The 26,192-nt window shown below is 44.9% G+C and overlaps 3 protein-coding genes across 8 annotated transcripts in view; all 3 read right to left on the reverse strand.

Moving 5' to 3' along the window:
- The window catches only part of LOC100834620 (atrophin-1), a 40,515-nt gene extending 38,232 nt beyond the window's left edge, over positions 1–2,283 (reverse strand). Inside the window, exons 1-3 of the mRNA XM_024461591.1 lie at positions 528–2,283; positions 303–421; positions 73–223 (exon numbers count right to left, since the gene is read on the reverse strand). The gene's annotated coding sequence lies outside the window, so the exon portion shown is untranslated. The remainder of the gene's footprint in view (positions 1–72; positions 224–302; positions 422–527) is intronic.
- A 4,531-nt stretch (positions 2,284–6,814) lies between these two features.
- LOC100846733 lies at positions 6,815–13,369 on the reverse strand. Its single transcript, XM_003573194.4, has 8 exons — positions 13,172–13,369; positions 11,951–12,073; positions 11,792–11,835; positions 10,007–11,580; positions 9,180–9,885; positions 8,317–8,418; positions 8,040–8,214; positions 6,815–7,591 (listed from the first exon to the last, which is right to left on the reverse strand). The coding sequence occupies exons 2-8, from the start codon at positions 12,059–12,061 to the stop codon at positions 7,400–7,402; spliced, it is 2,904 nt and encodes a 967-aa protein (XP_003573242.1). The 5' UTR covers positions 12,062–12,073; positions 13,172–13,369; the 3' UTR covers positions 6,815–7,399.
- A 460-nt stretch (positions 13,370–13,829) lies between these two features.
- On the reverse strand, positions 13,830–24,511 carry LOC100835544 (ENHANCER OF AG-4 protein 2). Of its 6 annotated transcripts, none has more exons than XR_002965036.1 (14): positions 24,262–24,511; positions 24,029–24,105; positions 20,829–22,745; positions 20,224–20,722; positions 19,999–20,107; positions 19,790–19,902; positions 19,518–19,705; positions 18,281–18,929; positions 17,724–18,201; positions 17,548–17,643; positions 17,186–17,286; positions 17,006–17,064; positions 14,512–14,595; positions 13,830–13,987 (listed from the first exon to the last, which is right to left on the reverse strand). XR_002965036.1 is itself a non-coding variant. In XM_010235925.3 (12 exons), exons 1-11 carry the CDS (start codon positions 24,373–24,375, stop codon positions 17,213–17,215), a joined length of 4,314 nt encoding a protein of 1,437 aa, XP_010234227.1. In that variant the 5' UTR covers positions 24,376–24,511; the 3' UTR covers positions 16,689–17,064; positions 17,186–17,212. The 6 variants fall into 6 exon arrangements, 1 of the variants encoding a protein (XP_010234227.1); XR_001406891.2 differs by having other exon boundaries at positions 16,940–17,064; XR_001406893.2 differs by having other exon boundaries at positions 16,911–17,064.
- Positions 24,512–26,192: the final 1,681 nt, after the last annotated feature.

Raw genomic sequence — 26,192 nt, forward strand, 5'->3', positions numbered from 1 at the left:
TGGAATGTTGTTACTCTCATATCACTTAAGAAAAAGTACCGACATTAGAAATTGAAATGGTGTGAGGTTTACCCGACGACCATGGGTTTCGGCTTCGATTGCCGGCCAACGGTTTTCTTCCGCTTCATAGTCCTGGGAAGCTCTGTGTCGGCGATGCGCTTCTCGGCGGCCGACACCGGAGCAGCAGCAGGGGCCGCAGCAAGGCTCGGATCATCCAAGTCAACTGTTCCCGGACCAAAACAGACGTGAGCGTTTCGGAGATAAGAGCTCTGAATCCATGAGAGGAGGTCGGGAATTATTACCTATGGCACGCATGGGGCCGCCATGAAGAATCCGGGTCTTCCGAGTCGGCTCCCAAGCGATCGGAGATGAAGCGCTTGTCCGGCGAGTGCCCATCCTCATTGCGCTGGAGTGTAAATTTCTGCACAAGATTACAAGGTTATGCGGAGATAAGACATTATCGGTTAGAGGCCGGCATACAATTATGTTGGAAGAAAATCGAAGAAGCAAGTAGACAAAAAACTCACCAACGGCGCACGGTTCTTCCGGCTGTATGGTACCATGCCCCAACTCCAATTCTCGGCCAGGTTGGTCTTAGCGATCACCTTGACTCGGCGTCAAACCTCGAGTTTGTCCAACATAATGGTTGAAACTCGGTTCGGGTCAAACTGCCCGCTATGGAAGCACATCTTGTGTGTCCGACGTTGGAGCGTGCAGACTCGCCGGAACACGAACGTAGCCAGCAAATCGTCAGCCGTCATCCCGTTCTCTTTCAATGCGATGATGCCGGTAGGAACCTCATTGATCTCCGGGAGAGAGTCCTTGGGATCATGCTTCAAGTTCTTCTTCTACTCCGGCGGGCCGACTATGAATCCCGGCAAATTGATTTTGTCGATGTCGGAGGTGTTCTTGACATAGAAAAAGGTCTTGAGCCATTTCTTTCAGGACTCAAGACCTTAGATCCGTGGAAAGGCAGAACCTCGGCGAGGTATGACGGTGGCGGCGCCGCATTGGGTCATGGGCTTAGGGGCGTCGGGATTGTCCATGTCGGGAAGAATTTGGGGCCGGAACATGAAATACTTGACTCACAGGTCAAAGGAAGGCCAGAGGCCAAGATAGCTCTCAAACTCACAGCAGGTGACAAAAGCAGTAAGGGTAAGAATGGCATTGGCCGGAAGGTGGTGAGGCTGGAGGCCAAAATGGTCAAGGAACTGTCGGACGAAATCGCTAATCGGGAGCTTGAAGCCGCGTTCGAAATGCGAAATGAAGACAACAAACTCATCGGGCTCGGGTGTCGGCACGACCTCGTCGCCGGGAATTTGGCACTCCACCTCCTCCGGGATCCGCCGGGTGCGACGGAGTCAGTCGATGTCCGCCGGGGATACGTCGGAGCCATCCCATCCGGCACGCTCTGAGCCGGCGTCCTCCTCGATTTGCTGAACGGTGGCGGCGTCACAGGAAGAAGAAGCCATGGCGCAGAAACGGATCTGGGTCTGCTCCGGCGAGAAAGAGGCAGCGCGAGGCGCGGGCGAGCAAGGAAGGAGCGGCGGGAACACAGAAGAATGCGCACAAGAGTGCGGTGGCGAAGAGGCTCTGAGCGTGCGGCAATGGCGGACGAGCGAGAGCGGTGAAGAAGCTAGGGTTTCGGGGGAAAGTAAAGAGGTAATAACACTGGTGATACAACAACTTATAATGCGCGAGCAGTTTAGTACAACAAGTTGAAAAATGGAGCCAGGTGGTACACTAACTTGTAATGCAGATTCATGTTTGGTCATAGCCAATGCGGTGCCGACACGTGTCTCACCACGTCAGGTGCCTTCGGTGGATTCATTTTACAGAAAGATCCCCCGATCATTAGATATCACAAAAATAGCCGACTCTCGGTGGTTTAATTTGCTTTGCCGCTGCCACTGGCTGGCGAACAGAAAAAGGCTCGAGTCTGATTTTTGGATGCAGTCCAAGTCCAAGCCTGGCTGCAGCTCAGTTGCCGTGTCGTTTGCGTGATGGAATCGGGCGAGCTTGGCACGCTCAAAAGGCTGGCGCGCGCGATAGCTCTGTTTGCCTCTCCGGTTCATTCGCTCGCCTGGAAGCCGCGACCATCATTCCCCCGCTTCACCACCCACCACCTCACGCTAGGCACAACAGCAAGCCCACGAACCACCACCAGGAAGAGCTAGCGCGAGATGGCGCCCGCGTTGTCGTCGTGGGTAATCCTGGGCAAGTTGCCGCGGGTGGCCGCCGCCGACCTCCAGCCGGGAGCCGACCTCTCCCTCGCGCTGACGGCCACGCGGCGCGTGCGCTCCTTACCATCCCACTGTGCAGGTTCGGCTTGGGCTGGGCCGCGCCCACCATGGACGGAAAAAGGGGAGCAGGACGCTCGCGGGAAAAGCTCGCCGGCGGCGGCGCAGGGCTTTCTGGGCACGGATCCGAGGGGGAGAGGAACGGGGGCTCGCTGCGAGTCGGATGGAGGGGTTGGTCTGGCCGGAGGATGGCCGGAGCGGGTTGTCGACGGCAGAGATGCGGTTGCCGGGAGAGAGGACGACGCGGGGAGGCTCGGGGAGGAGATGTTCCAGGGGGAGGGCGGCGCTTGACTCAGGGAGATGGCGCGAAGCTCCTGACGGCGTCAGAGAGGCGGAGGCGCTCCAGAGCAAGCTCGCAGGGGCGGGGGCGCTTCCCGCCGGAGTTGAAGAAGAAACCAGAGGAGATGAGGGAGCTCGGGGGAGAGGAGAAACAGAGGTGAGATGAAACGCTTTTGCAAATTTACATTTCATCTGAGATCCGAGGACCTTAAAAACATACCGAAGGGCTTCGATGCAAAAATACAATCCAGTCTGAACTCCATCTATGGCTGACGTGGCTAATTTTCGGACTAATATGACCCATATGCACCCGCATTACAAATTATTGTACCACCTGATCTCATTTTGCAAGTTGTTGTATTAAATTGCTCGCGCATTACAAGTTGTTATACCACTGGTGTTATTATCTCGAAGTAAAATGTTTTCACCCTGTCCCCTTATTTATAGCTGGGGCGCAATCATGGGCCGCGGATTTTCCGCACCCACGATCGCCGTGACCAATGGTAAAATAGCGCGTAATCATGGGGACGATTACCCCCATAAACGGCGCACAAGTCGTTACTACGCAACGTGGCGCAGTAAATCTCGCCAAATCGGGAAAGATAAGGCAGCGAGTGGAAACCGAAATCCCCCTCTTAATGGCCTGCCGGTTTTCCTGTCTGATGGGACGACATATTCGCCTCAAAAGACGTGCCAACAATGTCTTTAGCCCTATCTTTCCGTTGTTAAAGTGAGGCGCAGAATAGATGTGACATGTGGCATAGATATCGGCAGAAAAAGGTTCCCTATTGCTGGCCGCGATTAAGAGAGGAATCTCGGCTCGAAGCTGAAAATACCACGCCAACTAGAAATGTCGGCAGTGCCAGATCTCGGCTAAGAAAGCTCGGGATTGTGTCGGCATTTTACCTGGTCGAATCCTCCTAGGCGTTGAATTATTTGAGTTTTGGGAAACTGTCATGGCCCGACATCACTTCCTGTCAGACCGCAACAGCTTCGGAGACTAGTGTCGAGGGGATGACCCCGGGTAGAGTCATGACGACACGCGTTAACTGGGATTGCGAGAGCAAAGCCGACGTAAGCAAGTACGTCGGCATCGTTAAGCCGACTTAATAACCGGCCGACATACCAAAAGTGTGCCGGCATGTCTATCTTGTCTTGTGTGATTGCAGGATAAGCATGAACTATCTGATCTCGGCTAAGGCCGGGATACGCCAACAGTCCTATCCTGGTAACATGGCGCAAAGTAAAGCAGCGCTCCCTTTATGACGAAAAAGCAGTCGTTGCTCACGTTGTTATGCCGGGCGACTGCACAGTGACGCGCCGTAGAAGGACAGGTGACGAAGGCCGAGGCGTGGCTACAGTGCGCGCCATCTGGCAGTTTGTAAAGCACAAAGCTGTATTGTCCCCTCCCGGACAATCCGGAGGGGACCATGGGCGCATCCGGCGGGCCCGGTGATAGCTAGGGCTAGCTTTTGGTCCACATGTCAGTGTGACACCTTTGGCCTATAAATAGAAGCTCCACCCCTCCTGTGAGAGGGGTTCCTCACTTCATTTTAGGAGTTCTCCTTCTTCCTCCTCTGAATACAGCTCAAGGAGCACCATTGTAGCCCTCCATATCTCGGCTAATACAAACAAGGCAGGAGTAGGAGTTTTACCTCATCAAGAGGGCTCCGAACCTGGGTAAACACCGTGTGTTCTTACTTTCGTGCGTGGTTTACATCGCGCCATCCCTCCTCCGGATCCTCCTTCATCCATCGGTCCCATCTCAAGCCATCATATGGCATCTGCCGTGACACTACCACGACAAAAGGCGTTGCTTATTAACTAAATATCTACTTGATTTTTTAGGTCGCTAAGTATGGAGATATTTTTGAAAGCAAAATATAACTACAGTTTCACCTTTATAAAGATTTGAGTTGTTGATCGTCTGTTCACCCCACCGAAGAACTGTTTGCAAATTATTATAATTATCATATATTCTATGTTATAGATATTTATATTACATCTTCAGATTATGGTTAACATATAGTATGATGAAAATTGATATTTAACATAAATATCACTAGATGATATATCATAAATGTACCAACCAAAAAAATGCATCCTAAAAAAGTCCGAAAGAACCAAATTTATTGAAATATATTTTGCAAACCTAAAAAAATATTAAATGTGATATCTATATTAACTCATAGTGTTAAGATAAAAATGTGCAAGATTTCTATAAGGAGGGAGGGAAGTCGGTGGGGTTCACAGAAATGCTTATACCTCGGAAACCAATGGCCAAAATTGCGGACGAGGGTGATGAGGTAGAAGCGGGAACAGCGATGGCGGCGGCGACGCGCATGAGAGGTGAAGGGGTGGGGGACGCTAAGCTACAGCGGCGACAGCGGAGGGGTCTAGGGCACGGAGAGGGAGGGCACTCATCTTGCTCATGAGAAGAGAGGAAGAAAAAGGAAAGCCAAGAAGAAGCGGTCACTGCCTCACTAGTATGGGACGGTGGAGATGATTCTTCTATACAAAGGATGTCTCATTTTGAACAAATTTGAATGCGTCTATAAGCCATGTCTAAATATATCCAAATATCCAAATTTTGACAAACTACATCTTTTATTGCACGGGGTAAGTACTTTATTTCTCCTTTCCTAGATTAACAAATAACTTATTAATTTGTCAAGAAACTTTTGAGTTCACATAAGTATTGCCAAGCTAGTTCCAATTTGTATTTGAATCGCCGGGGTGCTTTGAGTTACCCCTAACCGTAGGGCGATAGTTTCATTTTTGTTTTCCCTTTTTCAAGCCGATGGGCTGCTAGAGATAGAACTCCGCCGACGAACAGGTAACCAATGACCTCCTGGAGATTGAACTCCGCAAACAAGCGACAATCTAACGTGTGTTTGGTTCTTGCCCGTCTATGTTCTACCGATTTTGTCGACCATGGTCTAGCCAAAAGGTTGTCCAAGGATTTGTTTTGGAGTAAATTGCACAAAGACACATATCTAGCGGCTCTTGTAACAAAGAACCACGACATGAAGACTAATGAATAACAAAAAAAACCGTAAGCGGCCAGTTTGCCCAAGATAATCGCCCGTGGCCCACATGTCATACAAAGTAGCCGAATTTCTGGATCAAGGCCAAGGAAAATTGCTTGAGCCGAGATACGAGCCGAGCCGGCTCAGGATATTCCCTCCGAGATGTGTTTCTTCTCCGAGCCCGGTGGGTGCGCCGCCGCTCCCGATCCGTTCTCTCTCTCTCGCTCTCTCTCTCTCCTCGTGCTTACGCAGCAGCCCCGCACAAACTACGGCCGCCTGCACCGTGCTCGCTCTCGACGGCTCGACCGACTGCCCCGCGCACAAGCAGCCTCCTTCCCTCCGCCTCCATGGACTAGGTGACGAGCTGGGTGTACGGGCGACGGAAAGAGTGCTACGAGGGAGAGTGTGTGAGAGATCGAGACAGAGAGAGAGAGAGAGAGACATACCGGCAGCGTCAGGGCTCGGGGGCGGCGGATCCGGCGACGCTATGGCTCGGGGGGCGGCGGCGCTAGGGACGGGAACCGGCGTGATCTTCCATGGCGGCGGCAGCGATTGCCGGAGGCCAGGGCTGCGGCCATGGAGGCGGAGGCGGGGACTCCATGGCGGAGGGAGGGGAGAGCTTGGGGAGGAGAGGGAGAGAGAATCGGGGAGAATTGTGCTGAGGGAGATGGAATCGGGCTGAAGGAGAGGGAATGAGCCGGCTCGAGCGACTGGAACTGAGTTGTGAGAAAAAAAAAACGACTCCTGTGCGTGACATGTGGGCCACGAAGGTTAACTGGCCCTAACCGGCCGTTTTCGGGTTTTTTTTTATTCATTAGTCTTCGTGTCGTGAGTATCAGTTAAATAAACCTGGCTTCGTGATTTTTTGTTACAAGAGCCACTACGTACGTGTTTCTCTGCAATTTACTCTTTGTTTTCTTCCATGGTTGACCAAAAAAATTAGAGAATTGTACGGAGAGAATTGTGAAGAGAGATATGAAATGGTTGGCAATCAAACAATGACCGAAAATAAAACAAATTTAGCCAACAAGCAAACGGAACATCGCCTTTGTCCACGAGGGGAGGGAGAAGGGGTGTACGAAGGGAGTTCGCCCGAGGCAAGGAAAAACGAATGAGAGCCAACAAGTCTCCCATTTCCTTTGTTCCTTTTCGTCAGCTGAGCTCCGTTCCATCCATAGCACCCATTTCAACGACACAAGCCAGATATGAAACAAAATGAGAAACATGATATGATTGTAGCAATAGATTGATGATTTACCTAGAGTGACAAAACACTCATCATCCATAGCAGCCAAACAGCTCTATCCCCCAGTAAATGCAGATTTTAGTACCATCTACAGCTCGAATGGATCTCATGATACATCGGCATAGGAAAAAAAAACATTGAGCAGCAATCCTCTGTCTTGCTCTCAATTTTTGTATGTACACATAAAAAGGAAGGTAAAACACCTGCAGAAGCAGAACCTGCCCGCCTGCCTGCATGATCTGTAACAGGAAATGTTGCCAAAACGATTCCATTGGCAGACAACATCCAAACATCTAAAAAGTCAACCCGGTTTGCACCATCAGCTGTCAGCAGGTTGTTAGCATGTCTCTTATAATATCCCCTTCTCTGAGTCTCTTCTTTCTACGGTAAGCTATAGCCGCCCACTGGTTAGTGGATTGTCATATCTATCATGCGCTAAAAGTTTTTTTTTGTTGTTTTCTGAATTTTCTCACGGGAATCTTGCAATGGGGTTAGTAGCAGGGAACGGAATGTAGTCTCTCCAGTCCAGGGTGTAGCGCAGCCGCCTAGGTAGACCGAGACAGGAAGAACTCATAGTCTGGATGGTGGTTCACGGACGATTCTACGGATCCCCTGGGAATGACGGCCCTCGCCAATGCCATTGCACCTCGCTTTAGTGTGGTCAGCCTCGCTTTCACAACTTCAGCGCCACTGCGTTTCATTGAACCTGGAGATCTCAGCTCAAACCATTGCTCTCCCTACAAAAAGACCTCGCATGTCAAAACTCTGTTTGGCTTTAAATGGGGAATCAAAATTTATTCAAATCAATTACACATTAGGAGGATGTATATCTACCGCTGAAAATTGGGTATATGTATTGGCATTGCAAGGGACTGAACCCAACATTAACATGTCTCATGAACAACTCAAGAACTCTAAACCAACCAGGCACTAGAAACACATACTAAAAGTTCAGCTGCAACTTACTTTCTGGAATTTTCACATAAATTCACAGCAAAATGGTACTCCCCCTGATCCTAAATTCTTGACTTAAATTTGCCCAAATATGGATGTATCTATTCTTAAAAAGCGTCTAGATACATGTAATATTTCGACAACAATTTAGGATCGGAGGGAGTACTTTCTAGAAACACATACTCTGTAAAAACTAGCTACCCTCATAAAAAAAGAGAGTTGAAATGGTACCTTGTCATTGTAACTCTGCAGACCAACAACTGGGGAAACTATACTGGTATATCCACCGGTCAAATCTGGGGAGAAATTTTGTGGAACCAATTTACCCAGTGAATGGTAGGTCAAGAATGCAGCACGGAAGCTCCCATGAGGTACACGATAAACAGGATACCAGGCAACACAGTACCTAGAAATGAAACACACTGCTGTGATCAATAAGTGTCAAATAACAGGTCAAATAGAAGTTCACAGAGCGCTGGGAGAAAAATATCTGGGATCAGGAACAAACCAGGAAGCTGGATGCAGGTCACACAATTTCATGTTTTGCAGCATTTCTGGGTCACCAAGAGTTGGATGGCCAGATACATTTAGGCCACTAAGCTCCTTGATTCTACATTAGAATGAAGTAATGTTTATACACAAAAAATGGAGACAGACAACCAGTAAAGAAAATAATAATTCCAAGTTCCACATGAGTTTGATGATTCCTTATAATTTGGCACAAAATGAGATAATGCTCACACGAGGAAGTCTGCACCAAATGAACGTGCCAGCAACATATTTCTAATCTATTGATTAGCAACTTATAAAGCACTAAGCTACTCACTTGAGCACAAATGTGTTGTATTGTTTAGGTCAGAACCATCCCGGTCAGCTTAATCAATTTGCATCACCGTAACATGTACACCGTGTTTCACAGGGAAAACAGTCTCTTGCTCCCTTGATTATGAAAAACACAAATTGTTCACAAACTCAATACTCCGTACTAATTTCTATATTACACTGATCATGACAGAACTATTAAGCTTCCTTGCCGGTATTACACTGTTCATAACAAGAACTGTCAAACTTCCATCCCTGTTTCTAAAGAAGTAATAGATTGGAACCAGTTGCACTCATAAAACCATACAAGGATTTATTTATTTTTTAGACCGGAGGGACACCAGATAGAAGAGACATGAATACTTTACAAGAACTGATGGAACGGTGTTGCGCTAATAAAACCATACAAGGCATTTTTAGACCAAGAGGACACCAGATGGAAGAGACGTGAATGCTTTACAAGAACTGACGGCAACAGGAACTTACGGATAAAATAAAAATGTCGTACTTAGAATCTGTAAATACACGAGAGACACATAGACAACTTACTTGTCAAACAATGGAGGCCGAAAAGAAGGCTGCTCTGTTTCAAAGTATTCAAAAATGAGCCTTCCATGACCCTGTGCGGGGAAAGCTGATTCTGAGAAGAATGTGTTCCTTTGCTCAAATGGTTTATGCAACTTCGCACGCACAGCATGAGAACTCAAAAGGCTTGTGGTATTTGATGCCTCCAATAAATCTCCCTCTTGTACACTAAAATCATTATCTGTACTCTCCTTAGACCGGCCAAACAACTGAATAGCAGATAGATAAGGTACAAAATATGCACAGAACTCTGAATCCTTGAAGTGCGATGTTTTAGAACTGTGATCATTAAGATCACTTACTTCCAACCCAAAGCACCCTGGCTCTTCATACCATTCCCATACGTTTCTCAGGGAAATAACAGACTTGTATTGCTGATAAACTGGGTTCTCAACTAATTGACCCTGCGAACAGTTGCTGCTTTTGACACAAGGAACATGGCCAATGACTGGAGTTGCAGAATATAGAAATGTCTCAAGATCAGTAACTGGACAACCAACAGACAGGTGGACATCTGCAGCAATCTGCACTTCATAGGCATCATTAACAACCTTGATCATCTCATTTAGATTCATTTCAGAGCTGCAAGACTTTCCGAAACTGTGTTTCCCTTCGAAGGAAGGAATTACACCACATCCGACCACTAAGGCAGTTTGAGTGGACTTAGGATCTGCAAAATGATAGCGTTCCATGTTAGAAAGGGTGCTCAATCTAGTATCATTGCCTCTTACCATAAGGTCTGGACATTAGAAAGAAAAGAAAAAATGAGAAAGATCTAAAGATGCTCATACCAGGTGATGGTCGTCCAGAACCTGTTCCGGTAGCATAATTGACTTGGGGTGAACCTTGTAATACTCTTGTATTCATGGGGAAATCTTCTACAGCATGACTTGATGATTTACCAGATTCTGAAGTAAAATTGCCCTTTGCAGACTTGGGGGTTGTAGGTTCAGAAGCAGAATGTGATCTCATCTCACAAGAACTTGATTCTCTGCAGTGCACAGCGTTGGGTAGCCTTTTATTTAAATCAATGTTCTGCTCTTTATCAAAATCGCCATTTGATTTTATATTGCTGTTTTCTTTTGGACTTGTAAAATGAATTTGACCAGTTCCTGATTCGGAGTGCTTCAGTGGACTTCTGTTACTCTGTTCATGGATGAAATTCTTGATGGGGCATTTTAACACAACTCCATTCTGAGGCTGTATGCTACCAACATGAGCTTGTCTATGTGAGCACTCCTTAGTATAGAGTTCCTTAATCACCAGCCTAGAAGAGGGACCAGTGCATTTTTCATTAGGACTGTGTGTGTCAGCAGAAGCATGCTCCCCACTAAAACTCTTCCACTTTGACATTTTCTTCTCTTTTCTAGCTCTCTTTCTCGAAACTACTACGCTGAAATCACTGCCTCTGTTACCATTGCTGCACAAATGGACTGCTTGGGCTCCATTGCACACACCAACACCATTTTGAGAACAAAAGCCACGATCGCAGTCAGACTTCTCTAGCCAATAATCATCAACTCCATCACTAAAGCTGTGAAGCTCTGTGATTTCACAGGGATCATGTCCACAAGCATTGCTAGTCATGATCTTGTCACTGCATTTCCCACTTCTGCCAGCATAACCAAGCTCTTGAGATGAATCCATACGTTTGGAACTTGAAGTATCATCCAATGACCTGCGGTTACTGCCGTTACATTGTCCAAACACTTCCAGGCATGATGTAGTTTGTCTAGACAGTTCTGTCTCATCAGAGTAAGACGCACTTGAAACTGAAGCAACTGAACAGCCGGTGTACTCATTATCATTTTCACTGTCAGGAGCCTTTTCAGAGGGTTCTTTCACCGAAGAACTGGGAGAAAATGCGTCATCAAACTCCATGTCACCAACATGCTTCGGTGAAAGTGTCGAACCTTCACAAGAATCAACCATATCAACAGAATGGGAAGAACTGTTGCTCTCTGCACATTTAATTTCATATCCATCTGTTGGCTTTCTGAGACGTTGCCTGTGTTTCTTGCTTTTCTTCTTGCTCTTCCTTCTTGTAGTATGCTTTGCATCCACACTTGTATTGGCAAAAGTACTGTCCAAGAAATCTGAGTCAGGCATACTATTGGATGCTGTGGATCTCTCTTGCAGAAGCCGCCTTAATGGATTAGCTGCACAATTTCTGACAGCATCTTCATGAGCAGCAACATGAATGAAAATAATTGATGGCGAGGACTGTGCGGAGGATGGCGGGCCAAGGCTATCTTCTGGAGATGTAGGTTCAGACGAGGGGTGGTTATTTCCATTTTCGGCATGCAAGGATGGCTCCAACTCGCAGAGCACCTCAAAAGGAACTAATGCCGTGAAGAAAACCCGCCTGAAAAAAAAAAGTGAAGAATTACCATTTAGAAATTGATGGAGGAGAAAATTCTTGCGAAAAGTTGGCTCAGTAGTTGAACTTGCGAAACAACGATCAAGGGAGATCATGCCAAGTCGGATAGGAGAAATATGCTTCGTGACTCGATAGTTGTAAGCGTGCATAGCTGAAAGGTATATGCACATTGACGAAGAGAAGAATGTAACTATACCTCGATTGCTGCTGTCTTGATTCAAGACGAGCTACCTGGCGCTCCTGAAAAGTTGTAGGAATGAGAACGTTACAGGGTATACTGACAAAAAGACGTTACTGGTTCTAAGAAAGAAAGAAAAAAAAACAGGGAAATAATTTGCAGATTTTTGGCACATACGAACTGGACGTTGGTTGGATTCTTCTTCTCTGTTGACATAAACAAGCGATTGCGGTTGCGGCCAATCTTTCTTGTCGCAGCACCATCACTAGTTCCATGTGTTAAGAACATTTTGCATCGGTCCTGCAAGAGAGGTCGGAGAAAACGTTAGAACCAAGAACATGTGCGTAATAAATACTTAATAAAAGAAAAGGTCCCTCGCCCAAAAAGGCATTCAGCGGGAGCAATACATATGAAGCCAAACGGCATGTTTGACGGACAAGACGTGACTAGCCAACATTTATAAGTATGCATGAATACATGGGAATATTTGATTGGACGTGCGGCAGAACTATAGTACGCTTTAATAGGTACGTGGACGATTAGAATAAAAGGCAACACAGAAGACGTTGCATGTCATGTGAATGAGCTATGATCCTGGATCACACGAGTGAAGCCAATCGGACCAGAAAGACGACAAGGAGGCTTACTAAATCATGCTATGGGTTTGACCAAACACAACCCACAGCACAAGATACTTTGGATCCCAACAAGTCGATCCGGATAATAATAATTTAAACCCTAACAGAAGCTGGAAATGTTTCCGATTAGGAATCGGAGACAGCGCAAGACACTTTCGGATCCAATTATTCGAACCCTAAGCAAACTCAGTAATGTCTCCTAGGGCAGTGGCAATTGGCGAAGCCGCAGCACCATAAATAAAGGATTTAGCAGGAGAATTCAGCAAGCAGATCAAGTTAAGAGAAGTAAGCTAAGGTAGGAGAATTGGCAGAATCCATTCAACGGTATGTGTGTTGAATCGGGGCCGGGGCTAGATGAAGAGAAGGAGGCAAGCATGGAAAGTAGTTAGGCCCTGGGTAGCCCTAACAGCCCCGCCCCATGACGGGGAGCAGGGGAGAAGCTGAAGCAAAGCGATCCACGGAGCAGGAAATGGCAAACTAGCAAGCAGATCCCGGCTGGGCGAGCGCGACACGGAACAGGGCACGGATCGCCGAGGATCGCGAACGGGCGGTGCCGGATCGGCCCCGGGGAAAGGGGCACATCGCGGCACAAAACCTAGGACGCGGAAGGGAGGTAGATTTCCTGCAGAGTTAGGGTTGACGATCGCGCGCGCATCGACGACGAACCAAGCAAAGCAAGCAATCACGGCCGAAGCAAAACAACAACAATCGTAATCGCGAACGGGAAAAAGGGATGGATAGAGAGAGGAGAAGCACGCACGGACGCCGCGGGGCGAGGCGGGGAGGGGAGGGAGGGAGGGGAGCTGGTGCTCCTTGCCCACTCCCTGGCGATGGATCGATGGAAGCCGCGGGGAGAATTGGGACGACCAAGTCTCTCCGCTCCGCTGTGAGGTCTCTCTGCTATCGCTGTGCTGAGAAAGAGAGATACGAATGAATCAAATCAACCGCAAGGAGGAAGAAGAAGAAGAAGAGCAGGTTGGTAGGTGAGGCGAGGCCCAGGAGAAACTCAGAGGAATATACCTGACCGGACCGGACCCGGACCCGACCCGGACCCGACCCGGACCCGACCCGGACCAGACCCCGATCGACCGGACGGACCAGATCGTGCCGCCTCTGCTGCTGCTCATCTCGCCCTCTATCTTCGGTTACTTCCTGCAGAAGAAAAAACACGTGCTTATATAAAATAATTGTGGAGTAGCCTTCTATTATAATATTTATTTTATGCAATAGGATAGTTTCTTTACTGGAAATATAAAAATATATATTTATTGTGCCGAAATATAGATAGATGAGTAAGCAGCAAGATGTTTGTTGCCAACCCACCCCCCAACCCCTTGATCATAAAAATGGAAATATAAATAATACTTGGAGCCGAAGAAGAGAAGATTGCTGCTGCCGTATCACGGTTGACAGCAAAACATCACCTGACTCTTCATTGTTTTCATTATCTCTACAGCACGAGAATGCAGCACCAGACCCGATTTTTGCAGCCCAGCACACTCTACTTTGAGCCTTTTTCTTTCGGTCTGCACAATCTCAACGGCAACAGAATAACAAGGATTTTGCTTGCAGGGAACTGAAAAGAAAGAAACATTGCAATGCTTTAACCGAAACAACGTGATAACTCCCCCATACTGCTCATAAATAACGCATCATCCTCCCTCAAAAGAGAAACAGAAGAAAAGAACAAGACCACAGCCTCATATGCATTTCTCAACTGAAACAGCGGACGCTATGGAATGGAATAGTATCATATACATCATCACACATGTGTTGAGTAACCTGCTTTTGTTTTCTCTCTTTTCCAGAGATTAGAATAACAAGAGTGCTCATTCAACTCATCATCGTCATCGCAGCCTTAAATTCTTCCTTTCATTTTTGCCCAACCAAAAAATGTATCATCCCTAGCTGATTAGTACCCATAATAATAGTATGGTATACTTATATCCACTGTACATCCAGTGTATTTTCAAGTTGCCAAAAACACTATACATGGAGCACCTCTTTTTTTTTTACAATTCTTCATCGAGTTTTCAAATGAAGCAACTCTTTTTTTAACATCCCGGCCAAAAAAGAAAAGAAACACTCGACTCAACTCACCACATAAGCTCCCCGTCTCAACTTCATCAAAGCCACCAACAGCCGTCACCAAAAAGATCATAATCCATAGCCACCACTTCAGACCTGCCATATCAACGTGAATTTAGTCAAACAGGACTTTCTTTCTTCCAGACAATATATCAGCATACATGCAAAATCACCACATTTTAAGGTACATGGGCTATATTTGACAAGCGATCGAAATATGCAACTATTTCAAGCTCAAAACCCCATTGTCAGTTGGCGTAAACTTACAAATCACCGACTGGCTAAAAAATCTATCAAATTCATAAAACCACGGGGCCAGGGTACTGCTGAAGTTCAACAAATCTTGCATGTAACGAAATTAAACTGAAAGGGATATTTTCTTTTCTTTTTCATACATGAAACTGTGACGAGCAATGCTATATAGTGATCAAGCAATTCAACAGACCATTCCGAAACAAGTCGGTCAAACATGTTCACAACCATCATTCCCAGACTACAGAAATCAATCAAATTTCCATTAACAGACAGAGCAAACAATACTGATCAAGTTTTGACAAATTTCTGTGACTTGCAAATGTTAGATTTGATAAATGAAGAAGAATCTCTATATTGCTGCAAGGAACAACTTTGTGTAGCATTCAGGCAATTCAACAATCTACAGTCACTACCCACTTCACAGAAAGAAAAAATATTCAAAAGTAATTGACCACAAATCAAGTAACAGTCATGTGCATAACTGGAAAACTGGAACAGGACTGAAGTAGGAAGATATACAGTACAGTTTCTAAATCTCATAACTCTCAGTATCCTGTCAGTTTGTTATTTGTGTAACTACCCAGAACCCACTACCCACACCGTGGAAAGATAAAATTAGTTGAAAGTCCACCGGAAAATAACAATACATTCAAATAACAGCCATGCTCACCACTGGAAAGTGGAGCATGACAAAATCAGATCTGAAGTAGGAAGATATATGGTGCTCTAAATTTAAAAACTACTAGTATCTCAGATTTATATTCTTCCAACAGATAAGTTTGCCACAGTAGTGCATCGCATAAGAATATACCGACACATTGGCCCTTCAAAACTAAGAATCTACCTTGCATGCCATTTCCTTTAAAATCATACAAGAAATATGCCATAAAGCTAAAATGAAATTTTTTATCCTTGCGGCATTATGATTCAATTGCCAAACACACAGTTCAATAAAACTGAATAGCTTATTCCCCAACTTCCCTCAATGCAAATGGTATTGTGAATTTGTAATTTAGTTACCGAGCCTAGATAATCCAAGACTGGTTTCTTGAAAAGATCGGTACATTCTGTTGGATAGGTAAACTTATCTGGAAAAAAATACAGCGCAGGATGCACTATTCGGAAAGTCTATGAATGCAGTATAATGCTATGCATGCATACAGAATTTCAAATTCCAATTTGTATGACATGTAGAGACTAGAAAACAAAAAATAGACAAGCAGTGCTTTGTACTACTCCCTCCGATCCATATTAGTTGTCGCTGATCAACAACAATTAATGCTATGCATGCATACAGAATTTCAAGTTCCAACTTGTATGACATATAGAGACTAGAAAACAAAAATAGACGAGCTGTGCTTCATAAGGAGCTGGTAATATACAGTGTGGTCAAACTTGTACTCCCTCTGATCCATATTAGTTGTCGCTGATTTAGTACACACTGAATTAGTACAACTTTGTACTAAATCAACAACAATTAATATGGATCGGAGGGAGTGCTAGATTGCATGTAATGCATCCATGGAATCTCCTTAGAATGGTGCATCATGCACTTCTCACAATTAAATGCAGGGACCACATGGGCCCACACCCAATAGGGCGCCAGGTAATTTCCACTGGAAAATAAATAACCAGCATACGACAATACCAGACAATCTTTATAAAATGAAATAAATTAAAGCTCTTAGATGTCTCATAAACCCATAGTTCTAGTCTTGTCTGCTACCGCATAAATGGACAAGAGATAGCAAATTTTGTCTAAATAGCAAACCCACATCATTTAACGAATAGGAGTAAGCACAGTGCTTCAGCTTTTTCATGTTTACTCAAATATTGATCTAGTTGAAACTTGAAATGTGTTGCACAATCAGCGCAGCACTCCAAGCACAACAAACTGCAGAAAGTACCTTAGATACCATCAATACGCCCTGGTATAAACAAGTTCACAATATTTTACTATGAGAACTGATACTTGTATCTAACGCGCCGTCTGGGCGAGAAACATCTGGGCAAGGTACGATAAACACAGTTTGCAGTCCTCAGACAAACATGGCAGAGGCAACATATAAAAGAACAGGTAACACTTGTGTCATGTGAAACATGCGCTTGTACTAAGAAAGATTAATCTGCTGGATGCTGCTGTCAAGACTAATTACAATGTAAAATGTTCAGTCCAATTACTAACGTCAGATCCATCGTTACTCCCCAGGCAAATTTGCATCCTCGTTGCAAAACAGACTAACATAAGCACCTCTTGTTGCATCCTGATTTGAAATGGCTTCCAGTGCCCCGATTTCCCTATGTGAAAACCTGCAAGTAAACAACTGAGAAGTCAGCTCAACTGCAGTAGTAGGTAGATGGAAGTATCACAGACAACTAATCTAAAGATCGGTGAAGATAACACCAGGAAAAATAAAAGACAGAAGAGTACCGCAAGGAAGGAGTTATTTATACAAGTTCACCCAGAAGGCCTCCAGCAATTAAGAACATGGATATCAGGCCGGGCTGGCAGCATCTGGGGAACAACATGGCCTGTCAAAAAGAAAAGAGGAAAAAGTTAAAAAAAATGTATATATATAATATAAGGGGACATATAGCTTCCATGCATCAAATGAATTGTTTTTTACAAAAAGTCATAAGATAAATTGACAAGGAGGCATCACAGCACAGAAGGGGTACAAGGTACCTGCTTGTCAATGGATCATATGATTTTATTTTTTTAAGAAGATTCATTTGAGTGCACAACCTATCAGAAGGAAAAAATAATGGCAGCTGTGAACTCTTAGGAAAAACCTGGAAGCGGTGCTCCAGATGGCAAATGGTTGAGTACAGGATACTGATGACTCATCGGATCCATTGAAGATCTCTCAATGTTGGACCTTGGATATCCTATTGGAAAAGTGAATCATTATCATCTCAAATCTCCATGAAAAAATAATATTAAAACAGTTTACAGGCAAAAAACATACCATCCTGCATGAATGAACCGTCTGAGCAGGATAATGGCCTGCCACCTGGTAACCAAGCATTGTGGTGGTCATCTGGACTGAAGTTACCAGATGTCATTCGCCACTGTTCTTCAGATGTATACTGGCTTTGACTATTTGGGAAGGACTGTACAACATAAGAATTGCACGAAGGTGGTACAGGTTGTTGTCCCATGGGGTTCATGTGTGTGTGATGATTGTGGGGATGAACGGGTGGTGTTTGTGTCGAAGGGAAAGCACTGAAAGTCCCTTGATGAAAAGGTACACCAGGCCGAAACTGATAATTACCGTTAGAAGCTTGTTGTGCCATAAAGCCATTATTACTTCCATAATCAGGTGGCATTGATGGGACGAAATTGACTGAAGCTTGTGCATTCACTGGTCCACCAGGAATGAAGTTTGCCGTACTTCCAATACCTTGAATTGATGAATTTCCCACAACTTGGGTTAGTTGGTTACCCTGCATCACCAGATCTTTTTTATTAAATTAAGAACACAGCAGGATATGCAAAATATAGTACACTGAAGAAAATCATTACATTGGGAGTCCTGAAATATTCTGACACAGCAGGCTGATAACCCAATGATGATGGAGATGGCGGAACAGGTGGTGGGATACAAGGATGAGGATGTGGTGGAGCAGGGTGTGGAGGTAGCCCAGATGGCAGTGGTAGGGGTGGCGGCGGAGGTGGCGAAGATGGTGAAAGCGGCAGCGGTGGCGGTGGTGGTGTAGCGGGGGGTGGAGAAGGGGGCAAAGGGGGTGGGGGGGGTGGTGATTCCAATGGAAGTGGTGGAGGGCCCTCGGGTAGAGGTGGTGGAGGTGGTGAATCAAATGGAAGTGGTGGAGGGCCCTCAGGTAGAGGGGGAAGCTCATGGTGATTAGTCAATGCCTCTTCTGAACAAACTTCCTGCCTTAAATCATGTTCAATGAAGACAGCTCCATCTGTCTGTTGCATGTTGCTTGGTAAAACGAAAGCATCTTGCATTACAGCATCACTAGTTACACTCTCTAGCACCATCATGTGTTCCTCAACAGAATCTGGAGCAATAATTTCTTTGTTTTCTGGCATCCCAGACCTTTCAACTTGCAGTGAAATAAGCGGCGATGATCCATTAACTCGAGGTAAATCTTCATGAGTTTCAAAGACAGTTGCTGATAAAATACCAGAGAACTCAAAGGTCGTGTTGCTGAACAAAACACAAAAAGAAAACACATAGCAGATGTGAACAATGGCACAATGAGTTGAATAAAAAATGATAATGAAACCACATATAAGCCATTAAATCAGGGAACTCTACTTCATAAGTCAAAAAAATTGCTAAAAGATCATTAAGAAAATAAAAGACTCTGAAAGTGGAATCGGGGCTTATTTCTTTAACACAAATATCCTTAGCTCCTACATCCTTTTACTGTGATTAACAGATTCATATTCATTTCAACAAACGTTTGGAATACCAATAAGTAGGGCCTGTGATATTCTCATAAACCACAAATAAGTTCATAAAGCATATTTTGAAAACCTTGTTTGAGTGCAAGTACTACTTTGTGACGTACGTCCTAACATGCCATCACAATCAGGAGATCAGTTGATACATCAAAAAATGAGGGGAAAGGATATCTCTTAAGTCATCAAGGGTGCGAATTTAGATTCCTATTTTTACAAATCTACTGATATGCATTGAGAGTTCTGAACATAATAGCTGACAGATTTTAAAAAGTTAAACTGCATGGATTCTAAAAAAAGAATAAAGGGAATATAACAGATCATACAGTACCTTCCATACTCATCAACAAGCATGTCTTCCATCTCCCTAATAGGATCGTCTACAGAACGTTCAGCTCGGGATGGTCGCCTCAGCAGAACACCTGTGCTTGTATCATCATTTGGCACCTCAATGTCAACCATGTATCTACGGAGTACATCTTCTGGCATAATCTTTCTCTGTAGCCACAATCTTAAAACCTATTAAAGCAATTGACAGAAATGTAATTTGAGCGTGCAAAGTTACAATAAAAAATAGTTAGCAGTGAAGTGTTAAAATGCTACTTTGAGGCACTGGCGTCGGTTTTCACGAGCACCGGCTAAAGGTGGAGCGGCAGCACTCAAAATACGAGGTAATGCAGCTTGAACAATGGGAACATATGAAGACCCAGCAACACCTGAACATTGCAGAATTCAGAAAATTAAAATTTGGGCTGAGAAAACACAGTTCTGAGAACTGGTGTGATGTAAATTGCAATACGATGAAAACTAACCTTTCTGAGCGTGGGAACACTGTGTTATGGAGTCCAAAAGAAAAAGGAGATCAACTCTGCGATGCAAATTAGCCTCACTCTCTAATTTCCTTATGAGAAGCTCGACAATCTATTGACAAATAATTTAATAAGGATACTTGCTTTGTGATGAAAAGGAAATGTCGATAGCATTTGGTTTCACGAATGTACAGAATAAAAAAAATGAGTGTGTGTTGGGGGGGGGACCTCATCAGCAATGCCACGTTTCGCGCACTCGATTGCATGACGTGTAGCACGACCTATACTATCCTTTGTCCTCGATAGTGTCTCTATCATTCCCTCAAGGGCATCACGTGCAATTGCGGCATCTGTACCACCACTCAGTAAACCGCTGGTACTGGATTGCTTAGGTTTTGGACTCTTTCCATGTTCGCGGTCAATTTCTGCTGGCTTTTCCATATCAACTCGCTGACCAGGTTCACAGATGGAGTCTTGAAATTGGTCACTCTCTGATATAACAATTCCAGATGCAGATCGAGTGTTAAAAACAGGACTAGGACTTAGTCCACGCAAGCCATATGGTGTGGAGGCAAGAACAGCATTATCTGCAGAAGTCCCATCAGAATTTCCTTGAGCAGACGCAAGAAGGTTTCTCCTTGCTTGAGCAGCTGCAATAAGATGCTTCATTGACTTGACAGAATCAGGATTAGGTTCGGCAAAATCGGCTCTATCATCAAAATTTGATCTGCATAAGAGGAAACTGAAACCTATCAACAAAAAGCATAGCTAAGCCTGTATGAGTGCAAAACAAAAACATAAGAAAGAAACTTGGTTGGTTCAAAGCAATATACCTGTCCTCATTCGAGTGATCTAGCTTCCCAATTCGTTCACCTGACAAACTGGCACTTAACCTATTCTCGACCGATGTAGCTACTTGTGTGCTAGGTTTAGGTTTAGCCTTCGCATTTTCTGGTTTAGAGAGAAGCACATCCTTTTCTAATGCGGCCTGGCTTTGAGAATGGGAGTTACCAGATGTCTGGTGCAATACTTTAGAAGAACTAACTTGTGGTTTCTTCACTTCAGATGATGCTGGCATTTTCTTCACTTCAGATGATGCTGGCATTCTTACTTGTCCAGAGGATTTGCGATCTGCCAGGTTAATCTTGTTACCCAAAGCAGCAATGGAATCTAGTGAGCTGGTATCCGATTTTCTCCCCATCATCTGTGGTCTAATATGCACTTTTTCTTGACTTGGTGAATATAACGGCTCATGCTTCACAGGTGACATCCCAACACTTCTAGGATTCTCTTTTCTTGCCAAACCAGACATTCTTGCAGAAACATTCCCAACTTGTGATGAAGGAATCCTCCGAATACCTGTCTTCTCTGTTGGGGCTACATGCGTGGAGATTGTTTTGGCTACAGTTTTATGAGGTGGTGTCCGCTGTTCTTCCTCCTCGTCTTCATCAAAACGGCACGCTCTTCTCCTGGGTTTTGCCAATGGCCTTCCACGTAAGCCATCCTCCCTCATGCTGGAGCCCTTCTTAGCAGCACCAAGAACACTTAACTTGGTTGCGGAACCAGGTGCATGTTCCAATCCATCAGAATGCGATCTTGGTAGGGGTGATAGAACTATACCTGATTTCCGTTTCCTATCATCACCGGTTACAATCTCAGGAACTGTGCTGTTTCCAGCTCCCATCGAAGTGGATTTCTCACTTTTCACAGCCTTATCCTTTTCATTATCAACAGGTAACTTATGCTCATTCTTTGCCCCTGTCTTGACTGTTTCATTGGCTTTGTCCATCAGTTTTGGCTTCTTTGCCAGACGCATGTCCATGCTACCCTCTGGCTTGCACTGCACACTACCGGGCAGAGGTTTCTTATCGGAAGAAAAGGCATCAGGTGATTTTCCACTCAACCGCTTGTTAGGCTTGTCAAGCATTATTTTGTCATAATCCCTTCTCTCTGATTTGTTGGTAAGTGATTGTTTCATCACCATTTTTGACTTCTTGAATCCTTTGCTCTCTTTGTCAGCACTATTGCTTGGTACAGTATCAGTTAGAGCCTTAGGAGAAGTCATCCCAGACATACCAGCGACATCAACACGCTTGAGTTCATTCCTTTCAGAATTCTTCAACTGCTTCTCAGAATTATATTTCTTTGGCACTTCAAGAGCACAGATTACATCTACTGTAGGATCCAAAATTAAAGCTTCAGTTGGGTGGCACTCTTTTCCATCTTGTTGGTCTTCAGCCTCTCCTTCTGGCCTCAGAGAGGTTGGTGACCGCTCTTGTTCAAGGCGCATGTTGATAGCTGGCTTGGACGTGATAGACTTCTTTTTCTTGGGATGGTCAGAATCCTTTCCTGCAGGTTTTTTCCTTTTAGAAGCTGTTGGAAAAGAATCCTTTCTGTCATGGCCACCTTTCATATCCCCCTCAGTTCCCGAACCATGCACTACAGTATTCAAGTTGCCAACAGAACTATAACCTTCCATTTGTCCCAGTTTTGGAGTCTCGCCATCATCAGGCAACTTCACAAGGTGCTCTGTAGCTTTTTCAATCAGATCAAGAGTTTCATCAGGTAACAGACCATTGGCAGGTCCAGATGATTTTGGCAGCTCATCATAGGCCTTGCATATCTGCACGACTGCTTCATCCATACTTTTCATATGTCTTTTTGGGAAACGCTTCTCCCGAGCTCGATCTACCAGATCATTCTTCACCTCTTCTGTAAATGGCACAAGGTCTGGCAAAGCTACGAAAGCACTGCAGGAGATATTCATTCATTAGCAAACAAGTAATTCTTGTACTTTGGCCTTCAAAGAGTAGTCACAAGAAGCTCAAAATAGCAAACGAAACATAGATATGAAAGACAGCAAAGGCAAAATACCAATGCTGTATCTAGAGGAAATGGTGACAGGATTTTAAACCCAATCAAACAAATGTTCCATGTAGCAAGCACCTTACAAGCTAAAGCAACCTATTGGGTGAATAAAATGGAGTAATTCAGTTGCTCTATCAACAATAGAGTTATTTAAATAGGTCTAAAGATCAATTACCTACCAGATGTTCAAAAGAATAATAGATTCAACGATTTGTGACTGACCTAGCTCATAGGCTCAAGTTACGAAAGAATAAAAACATTCTCATTTTGATTAGTTCGAAGGAAAACTGGCCAGTATTAGTGGTCAAGAGTACTTATGAATAATATAAAAGACTAAACTTTAGTTAGGATTTAGGAACAAAGAGTGAGAAGACTTCAGAAATAAATTCCACATGAAAGCACTACTTTCCTTTCAGCATAATAGAAGAACTGCATCTCCAAGACTGATCATTGTTGGAGCCAATGATACCACAACTTAAACTTTTACAGTAATGGGAGGATATCAGGTTTATCTAACCACCCAAGCAGAAATATTCAGATAAAGTAACACTGGTAAAATAAATAGGCAGAATCGAAAACTGCAAATTATGAAGTGCAAGCCATTATTTATATCAGAATCAGATGATTGTTTTGCCTTCTGACCAAAGAATGCGGTCAAGGCCTTAAATTTTACTTGACTAATAAATTAGCTCTCTTTCATCAATTCGTGCACGTGTAAAAGCCATGTTGCCAAAAATAAGGTAGAGATCATCACTACAGCAGACAGAGTACTAATGTTTCCCCATGTAAACAGTAAGTTACTACTAACCCACACATGGCATGCCACAAACGAGAAGAGCTTAACAGAGATTGAAGCAACAAATTGGGTATAAATATCTACAAGAGAGTGCTACTGTCTCCTGTGCATCATCTCAGCTGTATGTTTTTATGCAGCTAATAGATGACTCTGAGGAAATGCATGCTAAATGTGAACCCAATCTGCAATGGAGTGGTCTTGGTTACACAAACTTGTATAGTAGGACAGTTTGAGGTGCCACAATTATCAAGGATGTGTAATGCCTAGCATTTATGTATGTGACAAAATGTAGAACTGGCAGTAAGAATACCGTTAAACATGGCGACAAACCGAGCTAGAACTGATCGAGCAAGATGTCGGTTCACTTACATCTCTTTGGTGCCGAAGAAGACGACAAAGAACTTGCGTGGCGTCGGCACGTGGTCCCAGTCCTCCGGCCTGCTCACCTGCACAAATAAAAGAAGCATTAACCGCTTCCCAAGACTAAACCAACATCCTAGACAGACGACGTATCAATCAAGAGGAATAAGGAATGGAACTTGGCACGCTATGGGGGTGGGGTGGGGGGGCTGAAAACCCTAGGTAGCAAGGCAAGGGAGGACCTTGGCGGGCCAGGCAGGGAAGCCCTTGATCTTGGCGAGGACGAGGTCGCCGAGCTGCGGGTCTCTGGTCCACTTCTTTTGGCCCTTGGCTCCCCGCTTAGCGGCGGGAGCCATTGGGCAGCGAGGCCCCGGGCGGCCCTGCTCCCCAGCGTCCGTCCGCACCCCGCAGCAGAGGGGACGCCGGCCGGACCAAGGGGGGGAAACCCTAACCAGCGAAAGCGAGACGAACCCTAGAGGGGCGGAGCTCGCAGTGCGGCGGCAACGGCACGAAAGGACACCCCCACCCGACCCTAGGTGGCGCAGGCGAAGAGCGGCGGCGGCGGCAGCGATCGAATCGGCAGCGGTGGAGTGGAGATTACTGGGTGGCAGGGCAAACTGCTGCGGTTGGGAATCCTTCTGCTTGCACCAAAATTTTCCCCCCTCGTCGTCTCGTCACGTTTTGGATTTCGATGCGAAGAAGAAATTCTGTTAATCGCGACGCGAGCCGGAGAAGAAGAAGCAGGAAAATAAAAAATCGGTCTTTTCCCGTGGCAATCCTCATGGCCGTGGTCGAGCCACACGATCAGGATCCGACGGCTGATGATCCAACGGCCCTGTTCTCTTTCTTTTCTTTTCTTTTCTTCGAGTATAATCATTTATGATGACGATAATAGCTCTGCAAATGCGTCTCTACCACCTCATCGTTTGCTTTTCTTTTCTTTCCTTTCGGTTTCGTTTGGGCTATGGGAAATGAACGTGCACTTTTGTCATTTTGCATCACAGTTTTTTACTCATTGAATGAGAAAAGGATGAAATTGTACAACTCATTGCCGTTCTCAAAGAAAAAAAGGGCATCACATCATAGGCTGTGGGTGCAAAATACTAGTAACTGAAATGGATGCTTCTAGATTTAGAAGTGAAGTTGTGATCCAAAACAATTCACAGTTCTATGGTTTCTCTTTGTGTTAAGTTGAGTTTGATCCGAACACCCGTGGACATACTCGAACATTTATATTATGCGAAACCTAAATCTCGACATAGTTGAATGGGTTGGATAGGTGAAATGGCAACTGAGACCGACAAGTTCTTTAACAAAATCACACAAATTAGAGGAGCGGAAGAGATAAACATAACCTAGTCAATTTTTGTGTCATTCCTAAGACTCTTAATCCATATTCTATTTTGGAAATAATTTACGACGGTGATGCAAGTATATCTCCCGTACCAAGCTATGATGCAAAATACGTCTTTACCGGTTCATCATTTGTTGTTTTTCTTCTTTCAGTTTCCTTTTGGGCAAAGAAATGAACGTAGACACTTTTACCTAACCTTTTCCCATCAAAGAAGAAGAATGCACAATTCATCACCAACCAATGGTGCAAAAAACTAACTGGCATCTCAATCTAGAAGTAACATTGTGACTTAAATCAATCATGATTTGATTTACCTTGGTTCCTCGCAGAATTTGACGCCGGAATTGCTCGTAACGCTCACGGACATACTTGGACCTTAGCAAATCCGCTCAACTCTAACGGAGCTTAGCAATCCGCGCAACTCCGACCCTTGATAGGTAGAGCGACAACAGATGGCAGGCGGTGGCGATATCTGTCAGGATCAGATGGCAACGAGGACAACAACTCTTGTAAGAATAAGGGACAATTGGGGAGAAGAAAGAGAGTCCTCGAGGTGTGTCGATGTCTATGCCGATGGCAAGATTGGGTACTAATGTTATGCGGCCAAATTACGAATAGCAGCGAGACTACATAAGGGTACGAGGGAGGGCAAGGGAGGGGGAGATATGGGTGCTTTCGTGAGGGACTTTTTCTCACGGGTACCTAATGCGAAACATCTCATTGATGTCGTGGGCCCACAACGTCACCACCTGGTACCTCGCAGAATTTGTAAAACTGCCACCGAAATTTGCAAATCAATGACATGCCCTTGGTTGCAGA

Source organism: Brachypodium distachyon, chromosome 3 (assembly GCF_000005505.3).
Source record: "Brachypodium distachyon strain Bd21 chromosome 3, Brachypodium_distachyon_v3.0, whole genome shotgun sequence".
Taxonomy (NCBI): Eukaryota; Viridiplantae; Streptophyta; class Magnoliopsida; order Poales; family Poaceae; genus Brachypodium; species Brachypodium distachyon.